General features: G+C 46.6%; 1 protein-coding gene across 4 annotated transcripts in view; it reads left to right on the top strand.

Moving 5' to 3' along the window:
* LOC105012299 (VPS10 domain-containing receptor SorCS1) overlaps window positions 1-17995 on the top strand; it is a 146284-nt gene that overhangs the window by 111738 nt on the left and 16551 nt on the right. For 3 of the 4 annotated variants that reach the window (XM_013135333.4, XM_029122020.2, XM_029122021.2), the window contains exons 8-20: window positions 487-576; window positions 2282-2461; window positions 4835-4981; window positions 6072-6174; window positions 7993-8069; window positions 8713-8804; window positions 9299-9406; window positions 12551-12668; window positions 14479-14612; window positions 15963-16076; window positions 16409-16580; window positions 16731-16917; window positions 17828-17961. In XM_013135333.4, coding sequence (XP_012990787.2) covers window positions 487-576; window positions 2282-2461; window positions 4835-4981; window positions 6072-6174; window positions 7993-8069; window positions 8713-8804; window positions 9299-9406; window positions 12551-12668; window positions 14479-14612; window positions 15963-16076; window positions 16409-16580; window positions 16731-16917; window positions 17828-17961 — 1656 coding nt within the window. The remainder of the gene's footprint in view (window positions 1-486; window positions 577-2281; window positions 2462-4834; window positions 4982-6071; window positions 6175-7992; window positions 8070-8712; window positions 8805-9298; window positions 9407-12550; window positions 12669-14478; window positions 14613-15962; window positions 16077-16408; window positions 16581-16730; window positions 16918-17827; window positions 17962-17995) is intronic. The other variant, XM_029122019.2, reaches the window with a different exon arrangement.

The following is a 17995-nucleotide window of genomic DNA, read 5'->3' as shown; positions in this document are numbered from 1 at the left end:
TAGCTCTAGATTTAATTTAAATGGACCAATGACCTTTGATCTTGGGGGAGGGGGGCGGGGGGGTATTCCAGACAATCTTATCAGCAAATCTGGGCAGTTTTTGCAAATTTCCAAATGCCCACAGAATCAAACTGGGCCCAAACACGACTCCGGGAGATAAGGGATTAAAACCGCATTTGATTTCCATCAAATCATGACACCGTGACTTACACATAGTGATAAATCCCCCAATATAGTGCAGAGACCGCATGGGGGTTTTAAGTGTTCATTTGCAACCGCATGCCTGTTATTGGGATTGATATCTTATTGGCTAATGCGTCTGGTATTATATAACCCAAAGGTGGGTAGGAGGCCATCTAATAAGACTATCAGAAATGATCCCCTGCAAAATATGATATTATTCAATGTGTAGTGTGTCCAATATGCATTGAGATGAAACCTGGTGGGTTGTATGTCATTTCCTTTTGATGGTTTCCTCATCTGCAGGTGTCTACGGGAGGACGTCCGATCTATTATGTGTCCGCAAAGCGGAATGTCTTTACGCCCATGAAGCTACCCAAGTACACCCTGCCGAAGGTACCGCTAAACCACCCCCCTGCCCACGCGACTACGCCAGCACGTCTTTAATATGGTCATGTAATAGGTCATGCAACATCGAACATCTGTATTGACTCCATTTTAAAGTATTACGTTTTAATGAAATCCAAATGGGCTTCGGCTCTTGGGGTTGTTCTAGAGTACTTCTTTGTTTCAACCTACCTCAAATGTATTAATAGAACACTCTGCTGGAATCTGTACACTGAACTTGAGACAGTGGGAATTCATCCTGTAGTCATCATTAGGCACTCGGAACAGCTTTGTATCCAGTGTTCCATGTTATTTATGAGCAGACCAAAGTCACAACAAGTGGTGCTGGTTCTGTCATTGTTATTCCGTGCAGCTATGTGCTTGTGGCTTCTCTTGTTGAATTCAGGCCTCTTTATTGACAATTAAATGAATGTTTTATTCAGTCAAGACCTGGGCCACACTAGCATTTGTCTCTCTCTTTCTGTCCCTCTCTCTGTCTGTCTCTCTCGCTCTTTTTTTCTCTCTTTCTCTCTCTCTCTCTTTTTTTCTCTCTCTCTCTCTCTCTCTGTCTCTCTCTCTCCCCCTCCACCTTGACGTGCTTGTTCAGTCACAAGTCAAGGAAATTAATGGGCAAGAGAACTCTATCCCTCTTTCTCTCTCTCTCTCTTTTTCTTTCTCTCTCTCTCTCTCTCTCCCTGCCTTGGTGTGCTTGTTCAGTCACAAAGTATAGGAATTGCGTGTGAGAGAGCATTAGGTCCATCTGTGTCACATGGGCCAGCAGGCACACATTTCAAGTTAATAAGTGTCACATCCTTCTGGCTGACGTTATGCGAGTGAGAATGAGGTCTGATACTGGTTATTAATATGATTAAACTCGCCAGGGGTATTATAGGTTGATTGGGGCGACGAGGGTTCTTGAAAGGCCACAGTAATCCCAGCGTCGGCGCATTACCATAAGCAGGCGTTGATTGAGCGGCCGCGGAAATCAAAACAAACTCTGTGTCAATTGTATTTAAGGTTAATGAAAGTATAGGTGTGATTAGATTAGCATTCGTGTTATTTTTCTTTGGATTGATTAAAACGTTATTCCAAATAGGTGAGCGCTCGTTTCCGGGTTTCGACGAACACTGGCGTGTGAGAGAGACATTATTTAGAGCATGAGAGTAACCTTTTAGTTAATCATTAGTGTCTCTACTCGAGGCTGTAAACGGTCTTGTCTCCCCTACTCATCTTCCCCTGACACGTACTGTAAAAGGGGCTGTGCATTTTCAGGTGTATTCCATCCCCTCAGTTTACCTGATGAAGACATGTGGATGGGGCAAGTTGAAGGAATACGTTGGAGTATTGCCTTATGTTTCCTCTCCGAATGGATACAAACTCCAATTGCGCTGTTCATACCTGGGTCTATTATATTGCATAACGAAGAACAAACGGCACAAGGGGAAGTGCTCTGTCGCAAATACAACTGCAAGTATTTGGTGTCCCGACGCGACAGTGGTCGTTGGTTCTTCTGCTATGCGTAGCTGGTATGTTAAAGGACCGGTTCTGTCTGTTCTATCAGAGTGGTTGTCACGCAGGCTGGCTAAACGTCACATTAAAAGAAAGGGAACTGAAATGCCAATGACTAGACCCATTTACGTTTGTTTTAGCTGCTTTACTGGTATCTACTCCGAGGCAGACTACATACACGCATGGTACAATCTGTCCTCACCAGGACCTGCATGTAATCAGTACCGACGAGAACCGGGTGGTGGCCGCGGTCCAGGAGTGGAACCAGAATGACACCTACAACCTGTACGTGTCCGATACGGGAGGAGTGTTCTACACCCTGGCCCTGGAGAACGTGGTCAGTAGCATGGGACCTGAAGGCAACGTCATGATCGACCTGTACGAGGTAAATATCCGCTTTTGTTCATCGACATTTAAGTTGCGAAGTGCAGATACCAAATATATATATATATTAGACGGCGTGGGAATGAACATTAAAGCATAACATCTTACTGTACTATACACCGTGCAAGGGCATTTTGTAGTTTGGGAAAAGGATCTGTGGTTTGATAAGGAGGCCTGCTTAATGGGCGTGGTTAACGGGCAGGGTAAATGGGGAGGTGTGAGGGGCGTGGTTAACGGGCTGTGAATATGGGAATGGTTAAGGTCTGTGGTTAAGGGGCAGGCTCATTGTCATACTTCATCTGTTTGACATAAACACAATAAAAAAAAAAAAAGGTCAGGACACAAACCGTATCCTGTACACAACTAATATGTTTTTCTCAAAGCTTAAATGTAATGTTCCAAACAGAGATGGTTTTCAAAGCAGTCTAACCTTGAGATACCAATATTGCCTTCATATTTCCTGAGACCAGAAGTTAATTGTTGCCTCTGGAGCTAAGCTCTTGAACACCTACAGTATAGCACATACTCTTGGGGTATGTGTAGTTCGCTTTGATGTGTAGAGTGCCTTTGGGGGCATGATATCGAAGGCAGGCAGTTGGCAGAAGTACAAACTATACAGTTTCAAGGTACTCAACCCCCGAGCACTTTGATGATAATATTAGGTTATATTACAGAGACCTACAATCGAAGTGGAAGAGTTTGAGAACCAAGAGATAGCAGAGTTCACTTTGTAATAACTCACACAGAATAAAGCATGAATAATGGATTAGTAAATAGTTCATTCATAATTTATCAATCATTACTTCAACATTGCTGTTATTCACACATTGATTATGAACTTTGAAAGTAAGAAATGTAGCATTCATAAGGTGTTTAATGTAACTCCATAGAAACCGTTTCCTAATAGTTTTAAAATGTTATTTTCTCAAAAAGATGAGAAAACAACGGAGTAAAAATCCATCAGAGAAAAACTGTTTATCAACAGTTTTTTTTAGCATTGGTTACTGCAGGAATATCTACCAATGGCATGTTCAATATATTTTCTTAAACATGCTCTGTCTTTGGGGGGGCAATTGTTTAAACCTTGCCCTGTTATGAGATCATTTTAAGTCCTTAATAAACATCTGGAACTGCAGGGAAGTCTACCAATAACACGCTTTTTATAATCTTCCCCTGCACAAATACTAAACTAATGATGAGCAAACAATTTATGATGCTCTGTATTAAATTCCTTATAAGCTTATGAATCATTATTATAGAAGTCACTAATGATTTATAAATGTTAACTACTAATCTGGTGTCAATACTTTATTATGTGGAATTTTTACAAAGGGCTACCGAATAAAGTCTTCTCTTGTCAGTTTTGGAAGTAAATGGAATTGCTGTTCCATTTTCAACGGTGCTTCTTGGATGAATACTGAAACAGTTCTAAACTGCTGACGTGCATAAAGGAATGCCGGGGCTCAGAGCCAGGGATATGGATTTTTTGGGAGGGGAGATCATTTCTTTCGTTGATGAATAACTGCAGATATTAGCTTGCATATCTGACACAAATGTGAGCCAGCTGCATACAAGATTGCCGCGGCAGGAAATATCAAGGCTGAATGGATGTTGACTTCTGGGAAAATGATATCTTCGAATCAAAAAATGAAGCTGTTGATGATATATCTCACCCGCATCTAATACCCCTCATTTGGCCCAGGCAATTGCGATTGAATCAAATCCAGTTCCTTGATTGGGGTCGGAACCTGAAACATTGCATATGTTAAAATCTGGGCTCCGAGCAAGATTGAAGGATCCGTCAATTATTGACGAAATGTGAGTGCTTTCCTGATGCATGTGAGAAAATCACCTCAATCTCGTTTTTTCCGAAACCCCCGGGATAAGTGCGATTAGGTGAGGACACGAACAACCTACTACTGTAAACTATAAATCGTGTCTTTTCTCGCCATATATGGAGTCTGGAAAGATGTTGTCTTTTAAATGGTTATAGGTTGTTCGCTTGTACCACCAGAGTGGATCTATAGTAATCTGCATCGTAATGTGTTGTGTTCTGCCTTAATATACGATTGCTATATAATGATTAGACACTGTGTAACATTAGTCATGTATTTTTAAACCTTTTCTGTTATTTAGTTTAGTCAGCCTGGTCTCAGGTTTTTTTTTCCTTAACATATTACGATTTTGCCTGACGTTACTGAAGTGGCAATCGCAAGAAATGAAGGATTGTGGTCGGAAGCAAGTTTTGCTTAAACAGATTTTAGACTATAAACCTATGCGTCCATTTGAACTAATGAAACCTGTTAAATTCGGCGAAATCCAAGCAAGTCGTAGTTGTCACGAATTCCCGGGTATGTCATCCCTGACCTTTTAGGTGGCCGGCATAAAGGGGATGTTCCTGGCCAACAAGAAGATGGACAACATGGTTAAGACCTACATCACTTACAACAGAGGGAGAGACTGGCGGCTCCTGCAAGCTCCTACTGCTGACCTGAGGGGCAACGGCGTCCATTGTGAACTAGTAAGTAAACACATACGCTCACTCACTTCATCGTCGTGGCAACACCGCTACACTTTTAAGCGTGGCCTTGACAGACGTTGATTGATCCGATGAGGTGGGAAAGAGCCCTGAAAGAGCACCGCTCGTCAAAGCCCCGGCGCTTCGGATGCTCGCGTTGCTGAAAGGTCAACCGCTGGGATTTCGATCCAGTTCAATGCACCGACCATATTTGGAGAGATGTGTGTCAGAAACGGGGAGGCAAGCGCAAATTCTTTGTTTTTCTTGGTTTCCGGTCTTAAGTGACCAGGGACTGGGATGACTTTAATGGCAGAAGTCGGCGTGTCTTTTACAGTTTCGAGGTAACTCGGTTCACGTTGGCCGTGTAAGGAGCTAATGTTAATGCATATTTGCCGTCACAGTTTTCTATGTAATTAATGATTTGCTTTGTTTAGGCAGATTAGTGGGGCGAGACGTGGGGGTGGTGGGGGGGCGCGTTTGGGGGTCGAGCAAACGTTGTGGCTGCAGACTACCTATTTTACAGACCGAGGTCCCAATCACCCAAGGGGTAGAGCAAAGCCCTCTTTCAGCTTCCTCAGTACACCTCTACAATAATTACCCTTTTGATAAACTAATTAGCCATTCGATAGCTCGCCTGGCCTTCGTCTGGTATTATGCAGTAATTTGTCCGAAAATGTCAGCGTTTTAATAAACCTGCAAACACAACACATGAATTTGCGCAGGCATGGACGGGTACACACACACGCACCTATCTTCATAACACACGATCGCACCACTGGCATTTGCAGTGTCGTAATGAGAATTGTGGAGCTAAAGGTTATTCCAATCAAAACTAATGGCGTAAGGAGCCAATGGGGAGTAGTGTTTTTGTGATAGGATTTATGATAGCAGGGTGTGTGTGTGTGTTTGTTTTGCGTGCGTGTTTACGCGTGTGTCTTTGAATGTGTGTGATCGCGGCCGTCGTGTGGGTCATTTCCTTAAGGTTGTTCTAATGAGTGTTTGTGTTGACGTGCAGCTTAGTCTGGTATTAAAGTTTCTTCTCCAAGGTTTTCCGTTTTTTTGGCTAACCACTCTTTTTGTGCCTCCTCCCAAGCCGTACTGTTCCCTTCACCTCCACCTCCACGTGTCGGCCAATCCCTACACGTCTGGGAATATCGAGAGCAAGGACTCCGCGCCGGGGATCATAGTTGCCTCAGGTGGGTTGACAGTGATCTTAATTGAGATGACAGCTGGACTAACTTGGCTTTCTCCGAACGTTAAGTCAAAGCGCCTCCTTTGTCTTTGAGTTCCGCCTGAACTACTTACACACCCCTGTTTTTGATAGGATATATCTGGATGCCGTGGTTTCAGCCCTGTGTATCATTCTCATCTCTGTGTCTCGGAAACAGACGGATTTTGCTGGCAAAGTGCTACCCCTTGAGACGGAGTATTCAGAGTGGCTGCGTGCCTTTCCTTATCCTCCTACAGTCGCCCTCCTGCCCTCCTTTTGTGCATAAACCGTTGACTCTTCTCATCGCCGGCTCCACAAGGCCTTTCATTCGGCTATGACAGCGCTCCATTTGCACAGTCGCCGCATGACTGGAAGGAACGGACGACACGGAGCAATGTTCACCTGCTCCGCTCACCGCCGCGGGCGCGGATTTATTAGGCCGTCGTCATAGGGCGCTTGGAAACAACGAGTCACCGTCCCGTCGCTTGTCTCCCTCCACCGCGGGAACCTCGCTGGCGGCGTGTCCGTGTCAGCTCCCATTCGCAGATCGAAACGCGACGTCTCGGGAAGCCACGCTGGGCGCCCCGGAACCGTACCCGTCTCGGTTCAGTCCTCCCTGTCAGCCGGTCGGCCCTGCGGACACGGGGAGTGCGTGCCGGGGCGCCCGATGCGCCCGCTCGTCTCCCCGCCTCACGAGGACGAGAGACGGCGAGCGCGTCCCCTAACGCACCCCGTCGCCTACCTAGCGCGCTACGTTGGGCCAGAAGCCCGGTGAGCCGAGGGGGTAGTGGGTTGAAATGTCATTTTCGGATGCGGGCCGTCACTGACCGCGCCAGCCTCGGAATGACTTCCCCGTCTTAGCCGTGGGGCGTTGAAGTCCTGCTGGTCTGAAGTGGTTGAAGTCACATCACCGCACACCTTTGGATTTGGCAGCGGGGCGTGTCTACTGCTGGGGGGGGTGGGGGGGTGGGACTGGCTCTGCTTTCTATTGTAGCATTGGGAATGCTGCTATTGATGCATGGTGTTAGAAGGCCTACAAAATGCAAGCCAGTGTGTGTTCAGCTGAGTCATGAAGGATGTAAAGGAGGGAACTGGAAGAGGGAGAGGTGGAGGGTGGGGTGCGGTGGGGGGGGGTTACGCTCTGGAAATGTTTTTCTCTGCCCTCCTGCTTGAAAGAAATATAGGGCGGGGGGGGGGGGGGGGTTGATATTGAAGCCAACGAGACACAAGGGTAGCCAACTGTGTCTATGAGGGCCCACTCTGGAACACTTGTCCTCCAGCCTCCTGGTGAAACGTTTGACTCTAATTAGCCACTAAAAGGGAGGAATTATCGCGTAACGCTCAGCAGCCACTGTCTGAGACCTGAGGTCTTTGTTAGGTAATGGCGGCTGAATGGTTAAACCGGCCCAGAGAGTGGACTGTGTTCAATTAAGGCCGGCGTGTTACGCTACTTTTATACCTGTCAGTGTTAAAGGATGAAAGGACATGGGTGACTTTGACTCTAGAATGCAATCTGTGTGTCCTTCAGCGAGTAATTACATGAATTACGCGGCTAATGTAGGACACTTAGCGGCGTAACTTTAAACCAGTAGGAGGAACACGGCTAACGTTCAGGGCGGCCAGGCGGCTGTGGAATTTTGATTTCATTTCAAATCAGCCCGACAACACTCTGAAGAATACCAATGGTTGTACACTTGGGGAAAGTCATATGGGACGCTTTGATCTCTTACCCCAAACACTTCAACCAACCCCCCCTCTCCCCCACTCCCCACCCCCACTCCCACCCCCCGCCCTCTCCCCTCAGGCTCCATTGGAGCGGAGTTGACCACCAGCAACGTGAGCATGTTCATCACCTCAGACGCTGGCAACACCTGGAGACAGGTGAGAAGAGATGTGGGGGGTGGGGTGGGGTGGGGTGGGGAGACAGATGGACAGAGACTGATGGAGAGATGGGGGAGAGGAGGAGGAGGAGCCACGGGGGCCCCCCTCGCCCCAGTAATAACCACATCGTCTCAGGATGGCGTTTAATCCACCTAATCAAATGAGATCTCCAGAGTAATTTGATTCGGTGCCCCTGTTGTCTGTACCCATGTGCCAGCGCCTGTGGGTGGGTCGCTCTCCCGCCCCCCCTTACATGACAGCCGCAATTTAAATTTACGGGGGCCTTCTAATTAAAGAGCGTAGATGGAAAGTAATTAATCGCGAGTTGACGTGGTGACGTCGGACCACCCTGGGCGAGATGTGTTTTAATTTTGGGGGGTCAGCGGAGAGGAGGGGGGGGGGGCTATGGTAGGGGGGGGTAGGGGGTGGCTGATGTATTTTCAGTAGAATCATTTGCTGATTTGAGACGTAACTCATTCCTGTGTGTGTGTGTGTGTGTGTGCGCTGTTTGTGCGCGCGCGCGTCAGCATACGTGCGCGCGTTTGAGGCGTCAGCCGTTTCATCAGCATTAAAGTCTACCGCTGAAACGCAGCAATGAATTATTCATCATCTACAGTCACCCCCCCCTTTGATGACTTTTCAGATCTTCGAGGAGGAGTACAGTGTTCTGTACCTGGACCAAGGAGGAGCCCTGGTGGCCATCAGACACACTCCACTCCCCATCCGACACTTATGGTAAATCCTCATTACCCAAACCTCCCTTCTCATGGCCTGCATCCATCCTGTCGGCCATTTGTGTACCACCCCCCGCTCCTCTTCCTCGTTTTCATTGTTTACTTTGACTCTTTCTCGTTAGCCTGCTCACCTCCCTCCTTCTCTGAGGGAGAGAAACCTCACGGACAGTGTAATGACTATGTCTAAGAACATAGGAAGTTATTAGCGTAATTCAGGACCGGCCAACCGTGAGATTGTCCCGACTTCTACCGATGTCGTTTCATTTCCCCTTTCGCTGTCCCTTGCATGTGGTGAGCTTTACACTTCAGCGCCTTAGAAATGCCGCGCCCGCGTCCTGTACCATGGTGAAATGGTTCAAACCAACCAAACGATAATACATTCTGTTTCCCTGCTCTCTCTCATAGAAGTCCGGTATATGATGCGTTAATGCTACAGTGTGTCATACGCTGTACAATTGTTTGGTGTAATTGTGTGTGTGCGGGTTTTCTCCGCAGGATGAGTTTTGACGAGGGCCGGCAGTGGAACAAGTACAGTTTTACCACGTCGCCGCTGTTTGTGGACGGGCTGCTGGGCGAGCCAGGAGAGGAGACTTTAATCATGACGTGAGCTAACCGGATTCAACCAGTTTTACTCCTGTTGAGGGGGGATGACTGATAAGGGGGAACTCTGAGCGTGGCGTATTCAGGATTCAAACCGCGGCTCAAAGGTGTACGGCGACAGGGCTGCCGCTCTAACGTCACGATCATTAGCATGTTTATGTTAACACGAGTGTTTACACGGTCGCCTGACCCACATCTGTGAAGATGTGTTAGCTTAATGTGTTTGTTTTCTAAACCTATCAAGGAACGACAAGATGACGGGCCATTTCTCCAACTTGAACGCAATACGTTGCTCTTAAGGTCTAGCCTCACATCAAAAACCTTCTGTCTCCCGATTGGAAAAACAGAGACATCAAAGGTGTCGGGGGACTGGCAACGGCGCACGACAGCAGAACTGTCCATTTGAGGAACACCAGGGGGAAAAAAATGATCAAAAACGATAGGGATTTGACAACGTAAAAAGGGGCGAGGAGGAAAGTAGGTCTGTAAAAGTTAGCTCTGCTTTATGTAGCACAGTTGTCTGTATAGTTTAATAAACACGGCATAAAAGTTTTCATTTTCTTCCAGAACTTTGTTCCTTCTCGAATGACCCACTTAGCTGTACTATTACATGATTGTACATGACATGGAACTGCTCTTATTGCACTGGCTGGCGTAAAACTTGAGGCTCGGCTCTCTGCTGCAGACGGTTTCCCTCAGTGCCTTCATCAATGCTTCATGACACCTGTCATCGTTCTAACACGTTGACGGACAGACAGAGGACTTTGTAGTCGGAGCCGCAGCGGAAGCGCGGGGCCGCGGCTGCCTCGAAACGGCGACGGTTGCAGCAAGGGATGGAGGGAGAGGTAGAGGGAGGAGTAAAAAACAATAGAGGGAGGGAAAATAGGGACGGAGGATGAGAAAGGGCGAGAGACGGAAAGCGGAGGAGAAGACGGATGACTCTCGGTGTTGATCTGTAGGCTCCTATGAACCAGCCGAGGCAGGGTTGTGAGACGTGACGTTGGAGATGGCTGACAGCTCTGACAGGGGGAGAAAGCAGCTATTTTTAGATAGCGATTCTAAGCATCTCCGCACGGGCCCCTCATTATTTATCATTAGCACATCTTACACGATTTCCTTATCAATTAATAACGGGTTTACGTTTAGAGACCGTTATGGACTGGCGCCTTGGTCCTTCGCTCCAGGGATTGGCGGTGATAAACGTGTTGTTTAATTAAGGCAGCGAGGAGGTCAACTCCAAGAGGAGTTTTCTCAGAGACGTGGGTATGTTCCTTTGATGTGGTGTGTCATCGTTTCTGCTCTGGAAGGGATGCGCATATCTCTTTTTTTTTTTTTTTATTCATTTAAACTCAGTAGTGATTTCCATTAGTTGACGAATGCTACTCCCCTAGGCTGGAGTTTGTATAGGCAAATAAGTGTATATTAGCTTTACATTTATTTATTTTTTTGTGCAGCTCCCACCACTCTTTCCAAGTCTTTTTTAATTGAGCCCTGACGGCTCAGGGAGTTCCTAATAGGAATGCTATATGCATAACGCTCGCCAGTTTGGCTCCTTTGTTTTAACCTTCCCTCTGGTGTCAACTGAATCAATGTTCCAGTATGTTCTTCAGTGTTCTACAGCAGTGGAACGTAGGCTAATGTTTAAACATTTGGGGTCACTTAGAAATGTCCTTGTTTTTGAAAGTTAAACAACATTTTGGTCCTTTAAAATAACATCAAATTAATCAGAAATAGTGTAGACATTACTAACTTTGACAAATGACTATTGTAGCTGAAAACGAGAGATTTTCTTTTTTAAGGAATATCTACATAGGCGCCCAGAGGCCCTTTATCAGCAACCATCGCTCCTGTTTTCCAATGACATGTTGTTTGCTAATCCAACTTCATCATTTTAAAAGGCTAATTGATCATTAGAAAACCCTTTTTCAATGATGTTAGCACAGCTGAAAATGATTGTGCTGATTAAAGAAGCAATAAAACTGGCCTTCTTTAGATTTAGGATCTGAAGCATCAGAAATTGTGGGTTCGATTACAGATTGAAAATGTCCAGAAACAAAGCACTTTCTCCTGAAACTCGTCAGTCTATTCTTAAAACAAAAGCTGTTCCATGTGAGAAATTGTCAAGAAACAGAAGGCCTTAACAGTACAGCACAAACTGACTGTAACCAGAATAGATAAAGGGAGTGAGAGGCACCGCTGCACAACTGAGCGAGAGGACAGATACATTTATGTCGAGAAACAGACGCCTTACACGTCCTCAAATGGCAGCTTCTGTAAATAGTACCTGCAAAACACCAGTCTCAACGTCAACAGTGAATAAGCGACCCGGGATGCCGGCCTTCTAGGCGAAGAACAAGCCATGTCTCAGACTGGCCAATAAAAAGAAAAGATTAAGATTAGCAAAAGAACACAGAAACTGGACAGAAGAAAATTGGAAAAGGTTTGAGGTGTATGGATCACAAAGAACATTTGTGAGACCCAGACCAGATGAAAAGATAGTGGAGGGAATGTGATGGTCTGGGGAGATTGGTGGTGGTAAAGTGAGAGATTTGTACAGGGTAAAAGGGATCTTGAAGAAAGAAGCCTATCACTCGATTTTGCAATGCCATACCCTGTGGACAGCGCTTGATTTGAGCCAATGTCCTCCTACAACTGGACATTGAACTAAAGCACAACTTCAAAACTATTTAGGGAAGAAGCCGTGAGCTGGTATTTTGCCTATAACGGAGTGGCCAGTACAGTCACCGAATCCCAACCCTACTGAGTTGTGGGAGGAGCTTGACCACATGGTACAAGTGCCCATCAAGCCAGTATAACTTGTGGGAGGTGTTTCAGGAAGCATCGGGTGAAATCTCTTCAGAATACCTCAACAAAAAGACAACTAGAATGTCTGCAACTAAAGGTCTGCGAGGCTGAAATTGCTGCAAATGGAGGATTCTTTGACAAAAGCAAAGTATGAAGGACACAGGTATTATTTCAATTAAAAATAATTATTTATGACCAATGTCAATGACAATATCCTATTAGTTTTGCTTTATTTCCTACTCAAACCCATTTCATGTATGTTTGAATAGGAAAACAAGGACATTTCTAAGTGATCCAAAACTTTTGAATGGTACTGTATGTATTTGTTTTTACTCTTTGCAGGATCTTTGGTCACGTCAGTCACCGGTCCGAGTGGCAATTGGTCAAAATAGATTTCAGGTCCATCTTCAACAGGAGATGTACTGAGGGGGACTACCAGACATGGCACCTACACAACCAGGTAATAGCCTCTGCAGAACCATCGGACATGATGCTTACACAACCAGGTAATAGCCTCTACATAACCATCAGACATGACCGCTACACAACTAGGTAATAGCCTCTACATAATAATCAGACATAACACCTACACAACTAGGTAATAGCCTCTACATAATAATCAGACATAACACCTACACAACTAGGTAATAGCCTCTACATAATAATCAGACATAACACCTACACAACTAGGAAATAGCCTCTACATAACTGTGTCTGCAGAAGATTTGTTCAAAGCCCCACCTTGGCCTTTCATTTCATACACCAGGCAGCTCCTAATATGTAGCACTGGCAACCCCACTCACTGTGCTTTTAGACTGAAACGCTTCTGTTCAGAATACATCCACAGGGAAAAGCATATGTGCACTATCAAAGTTATGCTTACTATTTTCATTTAAAATCTATTTAGAGCCAGAACGTGAACACCCAACGTTGACTAGTACTTTCATCATAAGAGCGTGCGTTGCGCTTAATATCTTGCTCTTACATCTATTTTGAAGTATCACAGAAACTTTTAAAGGTTATGATACAACTTTTCACTTGGCCTGACTTCTTCAAAAGGAGATATCATGTCGGCAAATTTGATCAAATTAACCTCTCGCATTATGCATTCTCCAGGGCCATTCCCCCAATCCTCCATCTATTTTAATTGACCTGATAGAGAAGCCTAGATGAAGCAGGAGCCTTGATCAAACACCAGACCATTTGAATTGTGCGTGTGCTGCCTGATCACTCCCCTATCTACTTTTTTTTGAGATGCAGGACTCTTCCCTGGACAGCGGCCGAACACACACTCTCTCTGCCCTAAAAGCACTTAGTCGTATTCCTAATTGTTGTATGGATGTCTTTGTAGTAACTCTCCCTAAGACACAGCTTACGTTTAGGCCAGAATGGATGCTCAAGCCTGGCTGGGTCCCAAGCCAAAAAGACAGACACGACCGAGTACTTTATTCTGACCGAGCTTCCGTAATTGACTCAGGCAACCATTGGCTTGGGCCAGTCCTGAGGATCCCGACAATTAGCCGTAAAAGTGGACAACAGTTCAAAGGCTTTTATTGAAGGAAAGTTTTAGGCGGCTGGATCTAAAGGCCACCCCAAGAACAGATTGGGAACCATACCTATAGGATTGACCGTTGTGGTATGTTTTGAAAGTCCGTCATTTTTATATTTCCCTAAGTAGCAGGGTCGAATTACGTTTGAGTCTATAAGATGGTTTGGACCAGTCACTGTTTTGTGCTATCATATTGAACACCATGGATTACAAGACCACATATATCTGCTATAAGTGCAACGACAGCATCTCATCACTGACATTGGTTTCATAGGACAAGTACATTTGCCCTGGATTACTGTAGTGGAGCAAAACAGAATCTCAGATTAATGTGCTGGTAGACATCCATATTTATGTATTGTGTATTTAAAGTATGATACTTTTTCAACTCAGGAGAATCAATTTATTCACCCGGCACATTCCTATTTACATAAAGATCTCACTCTTTTTCTGAAACCAACTCAAGTGAGCAGTAACTTAAGTGTAGGGCACAGAAGTGTTTTATGTGCATTGTTGCTAGGCGCTCACAGGCACAGCTTGGGCCTTAGTGAGCAACAACGGCCAACTAAAGTAAAAAAAAAAAAAAAACACAACAACAACAGCACGGCTTCTCACACAGTTTGATATAAGCATGGTTCATTGCACCACAGTACATTGTTTATGGCCATGGTGTGAAACGTGACAAAAGCTTCTTTTTTTCTCCCGTGAAATCTATTCAAAGGGCGAGCCGTGCATCATGGGAGTGAAGAGAATCTACAGGAAGTTGAAGCCCATAGCCAGGTGCGTTATGGGTAAGACGTACTCGGTCACAATGACCTCTGCACCTTGCGACTGCACGGAGGCCGACTTTGAATGGTGAGTGGACGACACGTTAGTCCAAATGAATTGGCCTTAACTTGTGTATCGTTGCTTGTTAGTTACATCTGTACATACAGTGTAATTACAATGTTTGAACTCGTCGTTTGTAATTGTTTGCGATTCACGGGTGAATTGAATTTGGGCATGTTAGTAACAGAAAAGAACTGGAATAGATCAAATAAGAGCAACTGGGCGAGGTTCCTGGAGGAGAGACTCCGACACACTGCTGGAACACACGCACTCCCGCTGCGACCACTCTCACTGCCCTGTCAATCTACCGCGGACATATGGGGCGGAGGACAGAGAAGCAAACGGGAAACAGAGGGGATGGAAGGGAAAGATGAGAAGATAACGGATCACCGTCACGGTGGGGCTCCCTCCAGATTAGAATTGCAGAAGAGGCTTAGCTTCTGGTTTCTCCTGAAGGGTGGCCCAGCTAAATAGGAAGCAGCCAGCTGCACCACTCCAAGCTGTGTGTGTGTGTGTGTGTGTGTGTGTGTGTGTGTGTGACGGGGTATGAAGGGAAAAAACACAGAGACGAGGGGTGCCAGGATCCAAGTTTGCCTGGGGATAGGAAGTGAAGGTGTCTTTTGGGGGCGGGGGGGGGGGGGCATTGAGCCATTGTTTTAGGCTCAATGTCACCATACGTTTAAGAAATCCACTCTCCTCACTGCCTTATGTGGCTTTCAGCAGTGGCCGGTGACACTGTTCGTCAATGACACCCTTTCAAAACATATTTGCGGCAACCTCCACAATCCATCCCTTTGAATTCGCTATCAGTGTTATTAATGTTGCCTTTGTTAGTTCCCACATCCGTGGGCCCTTGAGTGAGAGAGTTTCAGTAAGAGATGATAAAACATTGGGCTTAATAGCGTTCATTAATAATCACAACACTTCTGCATCTCTGTGCCTGTCAGCCTAATTGGGCCAATTTGTTCCTATCATTTCGCTGAGGCGTGTGCCTGTTTGTATTCTGATTCCAAGACAAACAACCTGGAGCTGTGAAAATAAAAACATTTGAAAGGCAATTTTAACTGTAAAACTTGTTGTCAACTCTGTTTTGACCCCAAAAAGGGCTCTATATCACGTCATCCCTGGCTCTCTTTTTTTTATTATTTAAAAAAAAAAATGTACGAGTCATATAATCTAAAATCACGCATGACAGTGAAACACAACCTAAAACGCCCAGGTTTTTACCTCTGTACAGTTTCCAATTGTCATTGAAATACTAACCTGTTTTGAGTCTCCAGGGTCGTCTGTTTCAGGCAGCGGCGGGAACAGCAGGAAGTAGCATTTCGTGGCGCGTCACTGAACAGCTTTACTTTTGGTTCGATCCGTACTTAACAGTGACTATGGCTACGAGAGGCGTAGTGACGGAAAGTGCACCCCCGCCTTTTGGTTCCTCCCGTCGTCTATGTCCAGGAGCTGCACCACCGGGACGACCTTCCTCAACAGCACCGGGTAAGCGGCCGATCCTCGGGACTCCCGAATGGCCTCCAATCATTCGCTCCCCCCGACGAAAAAACGAACAGCGAAGGTGCACCCCGGCATGTCGGCGTATTCCCAAACGGCCTCCGTCGCTCTTTCCTTAATCGCCCACGCCTCACGCCGTCATTCCGGGGGTTGTCGTCGCTGACCGGGAATGCGTTTCTCGGCGATCCTACCTGTTCGAGCGAACGCGGTTCTTCTGTATGCTCCCGTGTCCACCGGCGCATGCGCGCGGGGAGGGGGGAGGGGGGGGGGGTGGGGGCGGGGCGTGTTTTAACCGTGGTGGTGGCCTTTTTACTTTTCAGTTACAGGAAGGTGGTGTCCAATAACTGCACGGCGGGAGTGATAGCAGAGTACACAGCCAGGAGACAGCACTGCCCCACCCAGGCCCCCAAAGGCCTCCACCTCGTCACCAGCGAGGGGAAGCTCACCGCCACGCTGGGCACCAACGTCACCTTCCTGGTGTTTCTAGAGGAGGTGCTCATCTTTAACATTTTCAGTAGCACTGAAATACGTGGCTCTTCCATAATACCGCGTTTAGGTCAAACGCTCCCAAGTAACACGTTTAAGTATTGATTTGAATAAATGTGGCTCCGTTATGGTGTTTTCTGTACGTCGTGTGTGTAGGGGGACGGAGCCAGGACGAGCATCATGGTGGACTTCGGGGACGGCCACGCGCTGACGTACTCCAACATCAGCTCCATCGAGGACGGCATCCGGCATGTCTACAAGGCGGTGGGGATTTACCGTGTCACGGCCACCGGAGAGAACAGCCTGGGCTCTGAGAGCGTGGTGCTCTACCTCCACGTCGCGTGTAAGTCTGTCTCTCTCACCGTGGTCCGCCAAGGCACGCTTTTCATCAAACAGCCACGTGTGGCCTTTAACCGCGTCTAAGTGGTCTTCAGCCTGTGGGGTGTAGCTATGAACCCACTCGAACACAGGTCGGGGGAGCGGACGATTCGTAACGCCCCGGGCACTTCTCCCCACAAGATGTCTCGCACTGTACATTTGTGGCATGTCCTTGCGCGGAAACACGGGATGTAGTTTTCTGCTGTGCCCGCGTGACACACGTGTTCTTGCTTGCGTCTCGTGTATTTCATTGTCCTACCTCGCCAAACAGGACGGAGATCTATGCGGTCTCCTCAATCCCATTACTTTTCAAGTCAAGCCATTCCGTATTGTCCTTCAGGCTACTTCAACTAAACCATGCGAGTTGACCGTGCTGACCACCCCCCCCCGGTGGTTTGGCGGGTGACAGATGTAACGGAGTTGACTTATTGATCAGGGAGCCGTGGAACCTTCCAGTCTGTCGGGCCGGATATGCCGGCCTTTACAAATAGGGCCAGTGGCGGCTCAGGAGAGCCAGGGATGACAAATAACTCAGAGATGGCGACCGCAACTACCCTGAATGAACCGGGTCCTCTGAATGCAGTTCGCCTTCGTTTCACACAGAAAGGGACCCCGGAGGGGGATGAGTCTGAATGCAGCTCTCTTATTTGGTCCTTGTTTGATTTGATTTGGTTGATTTAAAATGCAAGTGTTCTGAATGCAGTCCGATTGTTTGGGCATTAGTTTGAAATATTACGAAGACCAGAACATTCACTGTGGGGTCAGTTCACTGTTGCTCCAGTTTTGGGAAGGGTGAACACTTTTGTGTCATTTGATAGGGGCTCTTTGTGAAGAGTCTGAGTGGGTTCAGTGTGATGTATTTGTGCTTTGAGTAGGTCAGCTGGAGTACATCCATCTCTCGGCTCCCTTTGTGGCGGTGAAGAACAAGGAAGTCAACCTGACTGCTGTGCTGTGGCCCAGCCAAGTAGGAACGGTCACCTACATCTGGTGGTTTGGAAACAACACTGAGGTGAGATGAGAATCTTCAGCACTGCTGGGACTTG

The sequence above is a fragment of the Esox lucius genome, chromosome 9 (assembly GCF_011004845.1).
Source record: "Esox lucius isolate fEsoLuc1 chromosome 9, fEsoLuc1.pri, whole genome shotgun sequence".
Taxonomy (NCBI): Eukaryota; Metazoa; Chordata; class Actinopteri; order Esociformes; family Esocidae; genus Esox; species Esox lucius.
The sequence above is the reverse complement of the archived record's forward strand: the minus strand, read 5'-3'. Positions and strand labels throughout refer to the sequence as shown.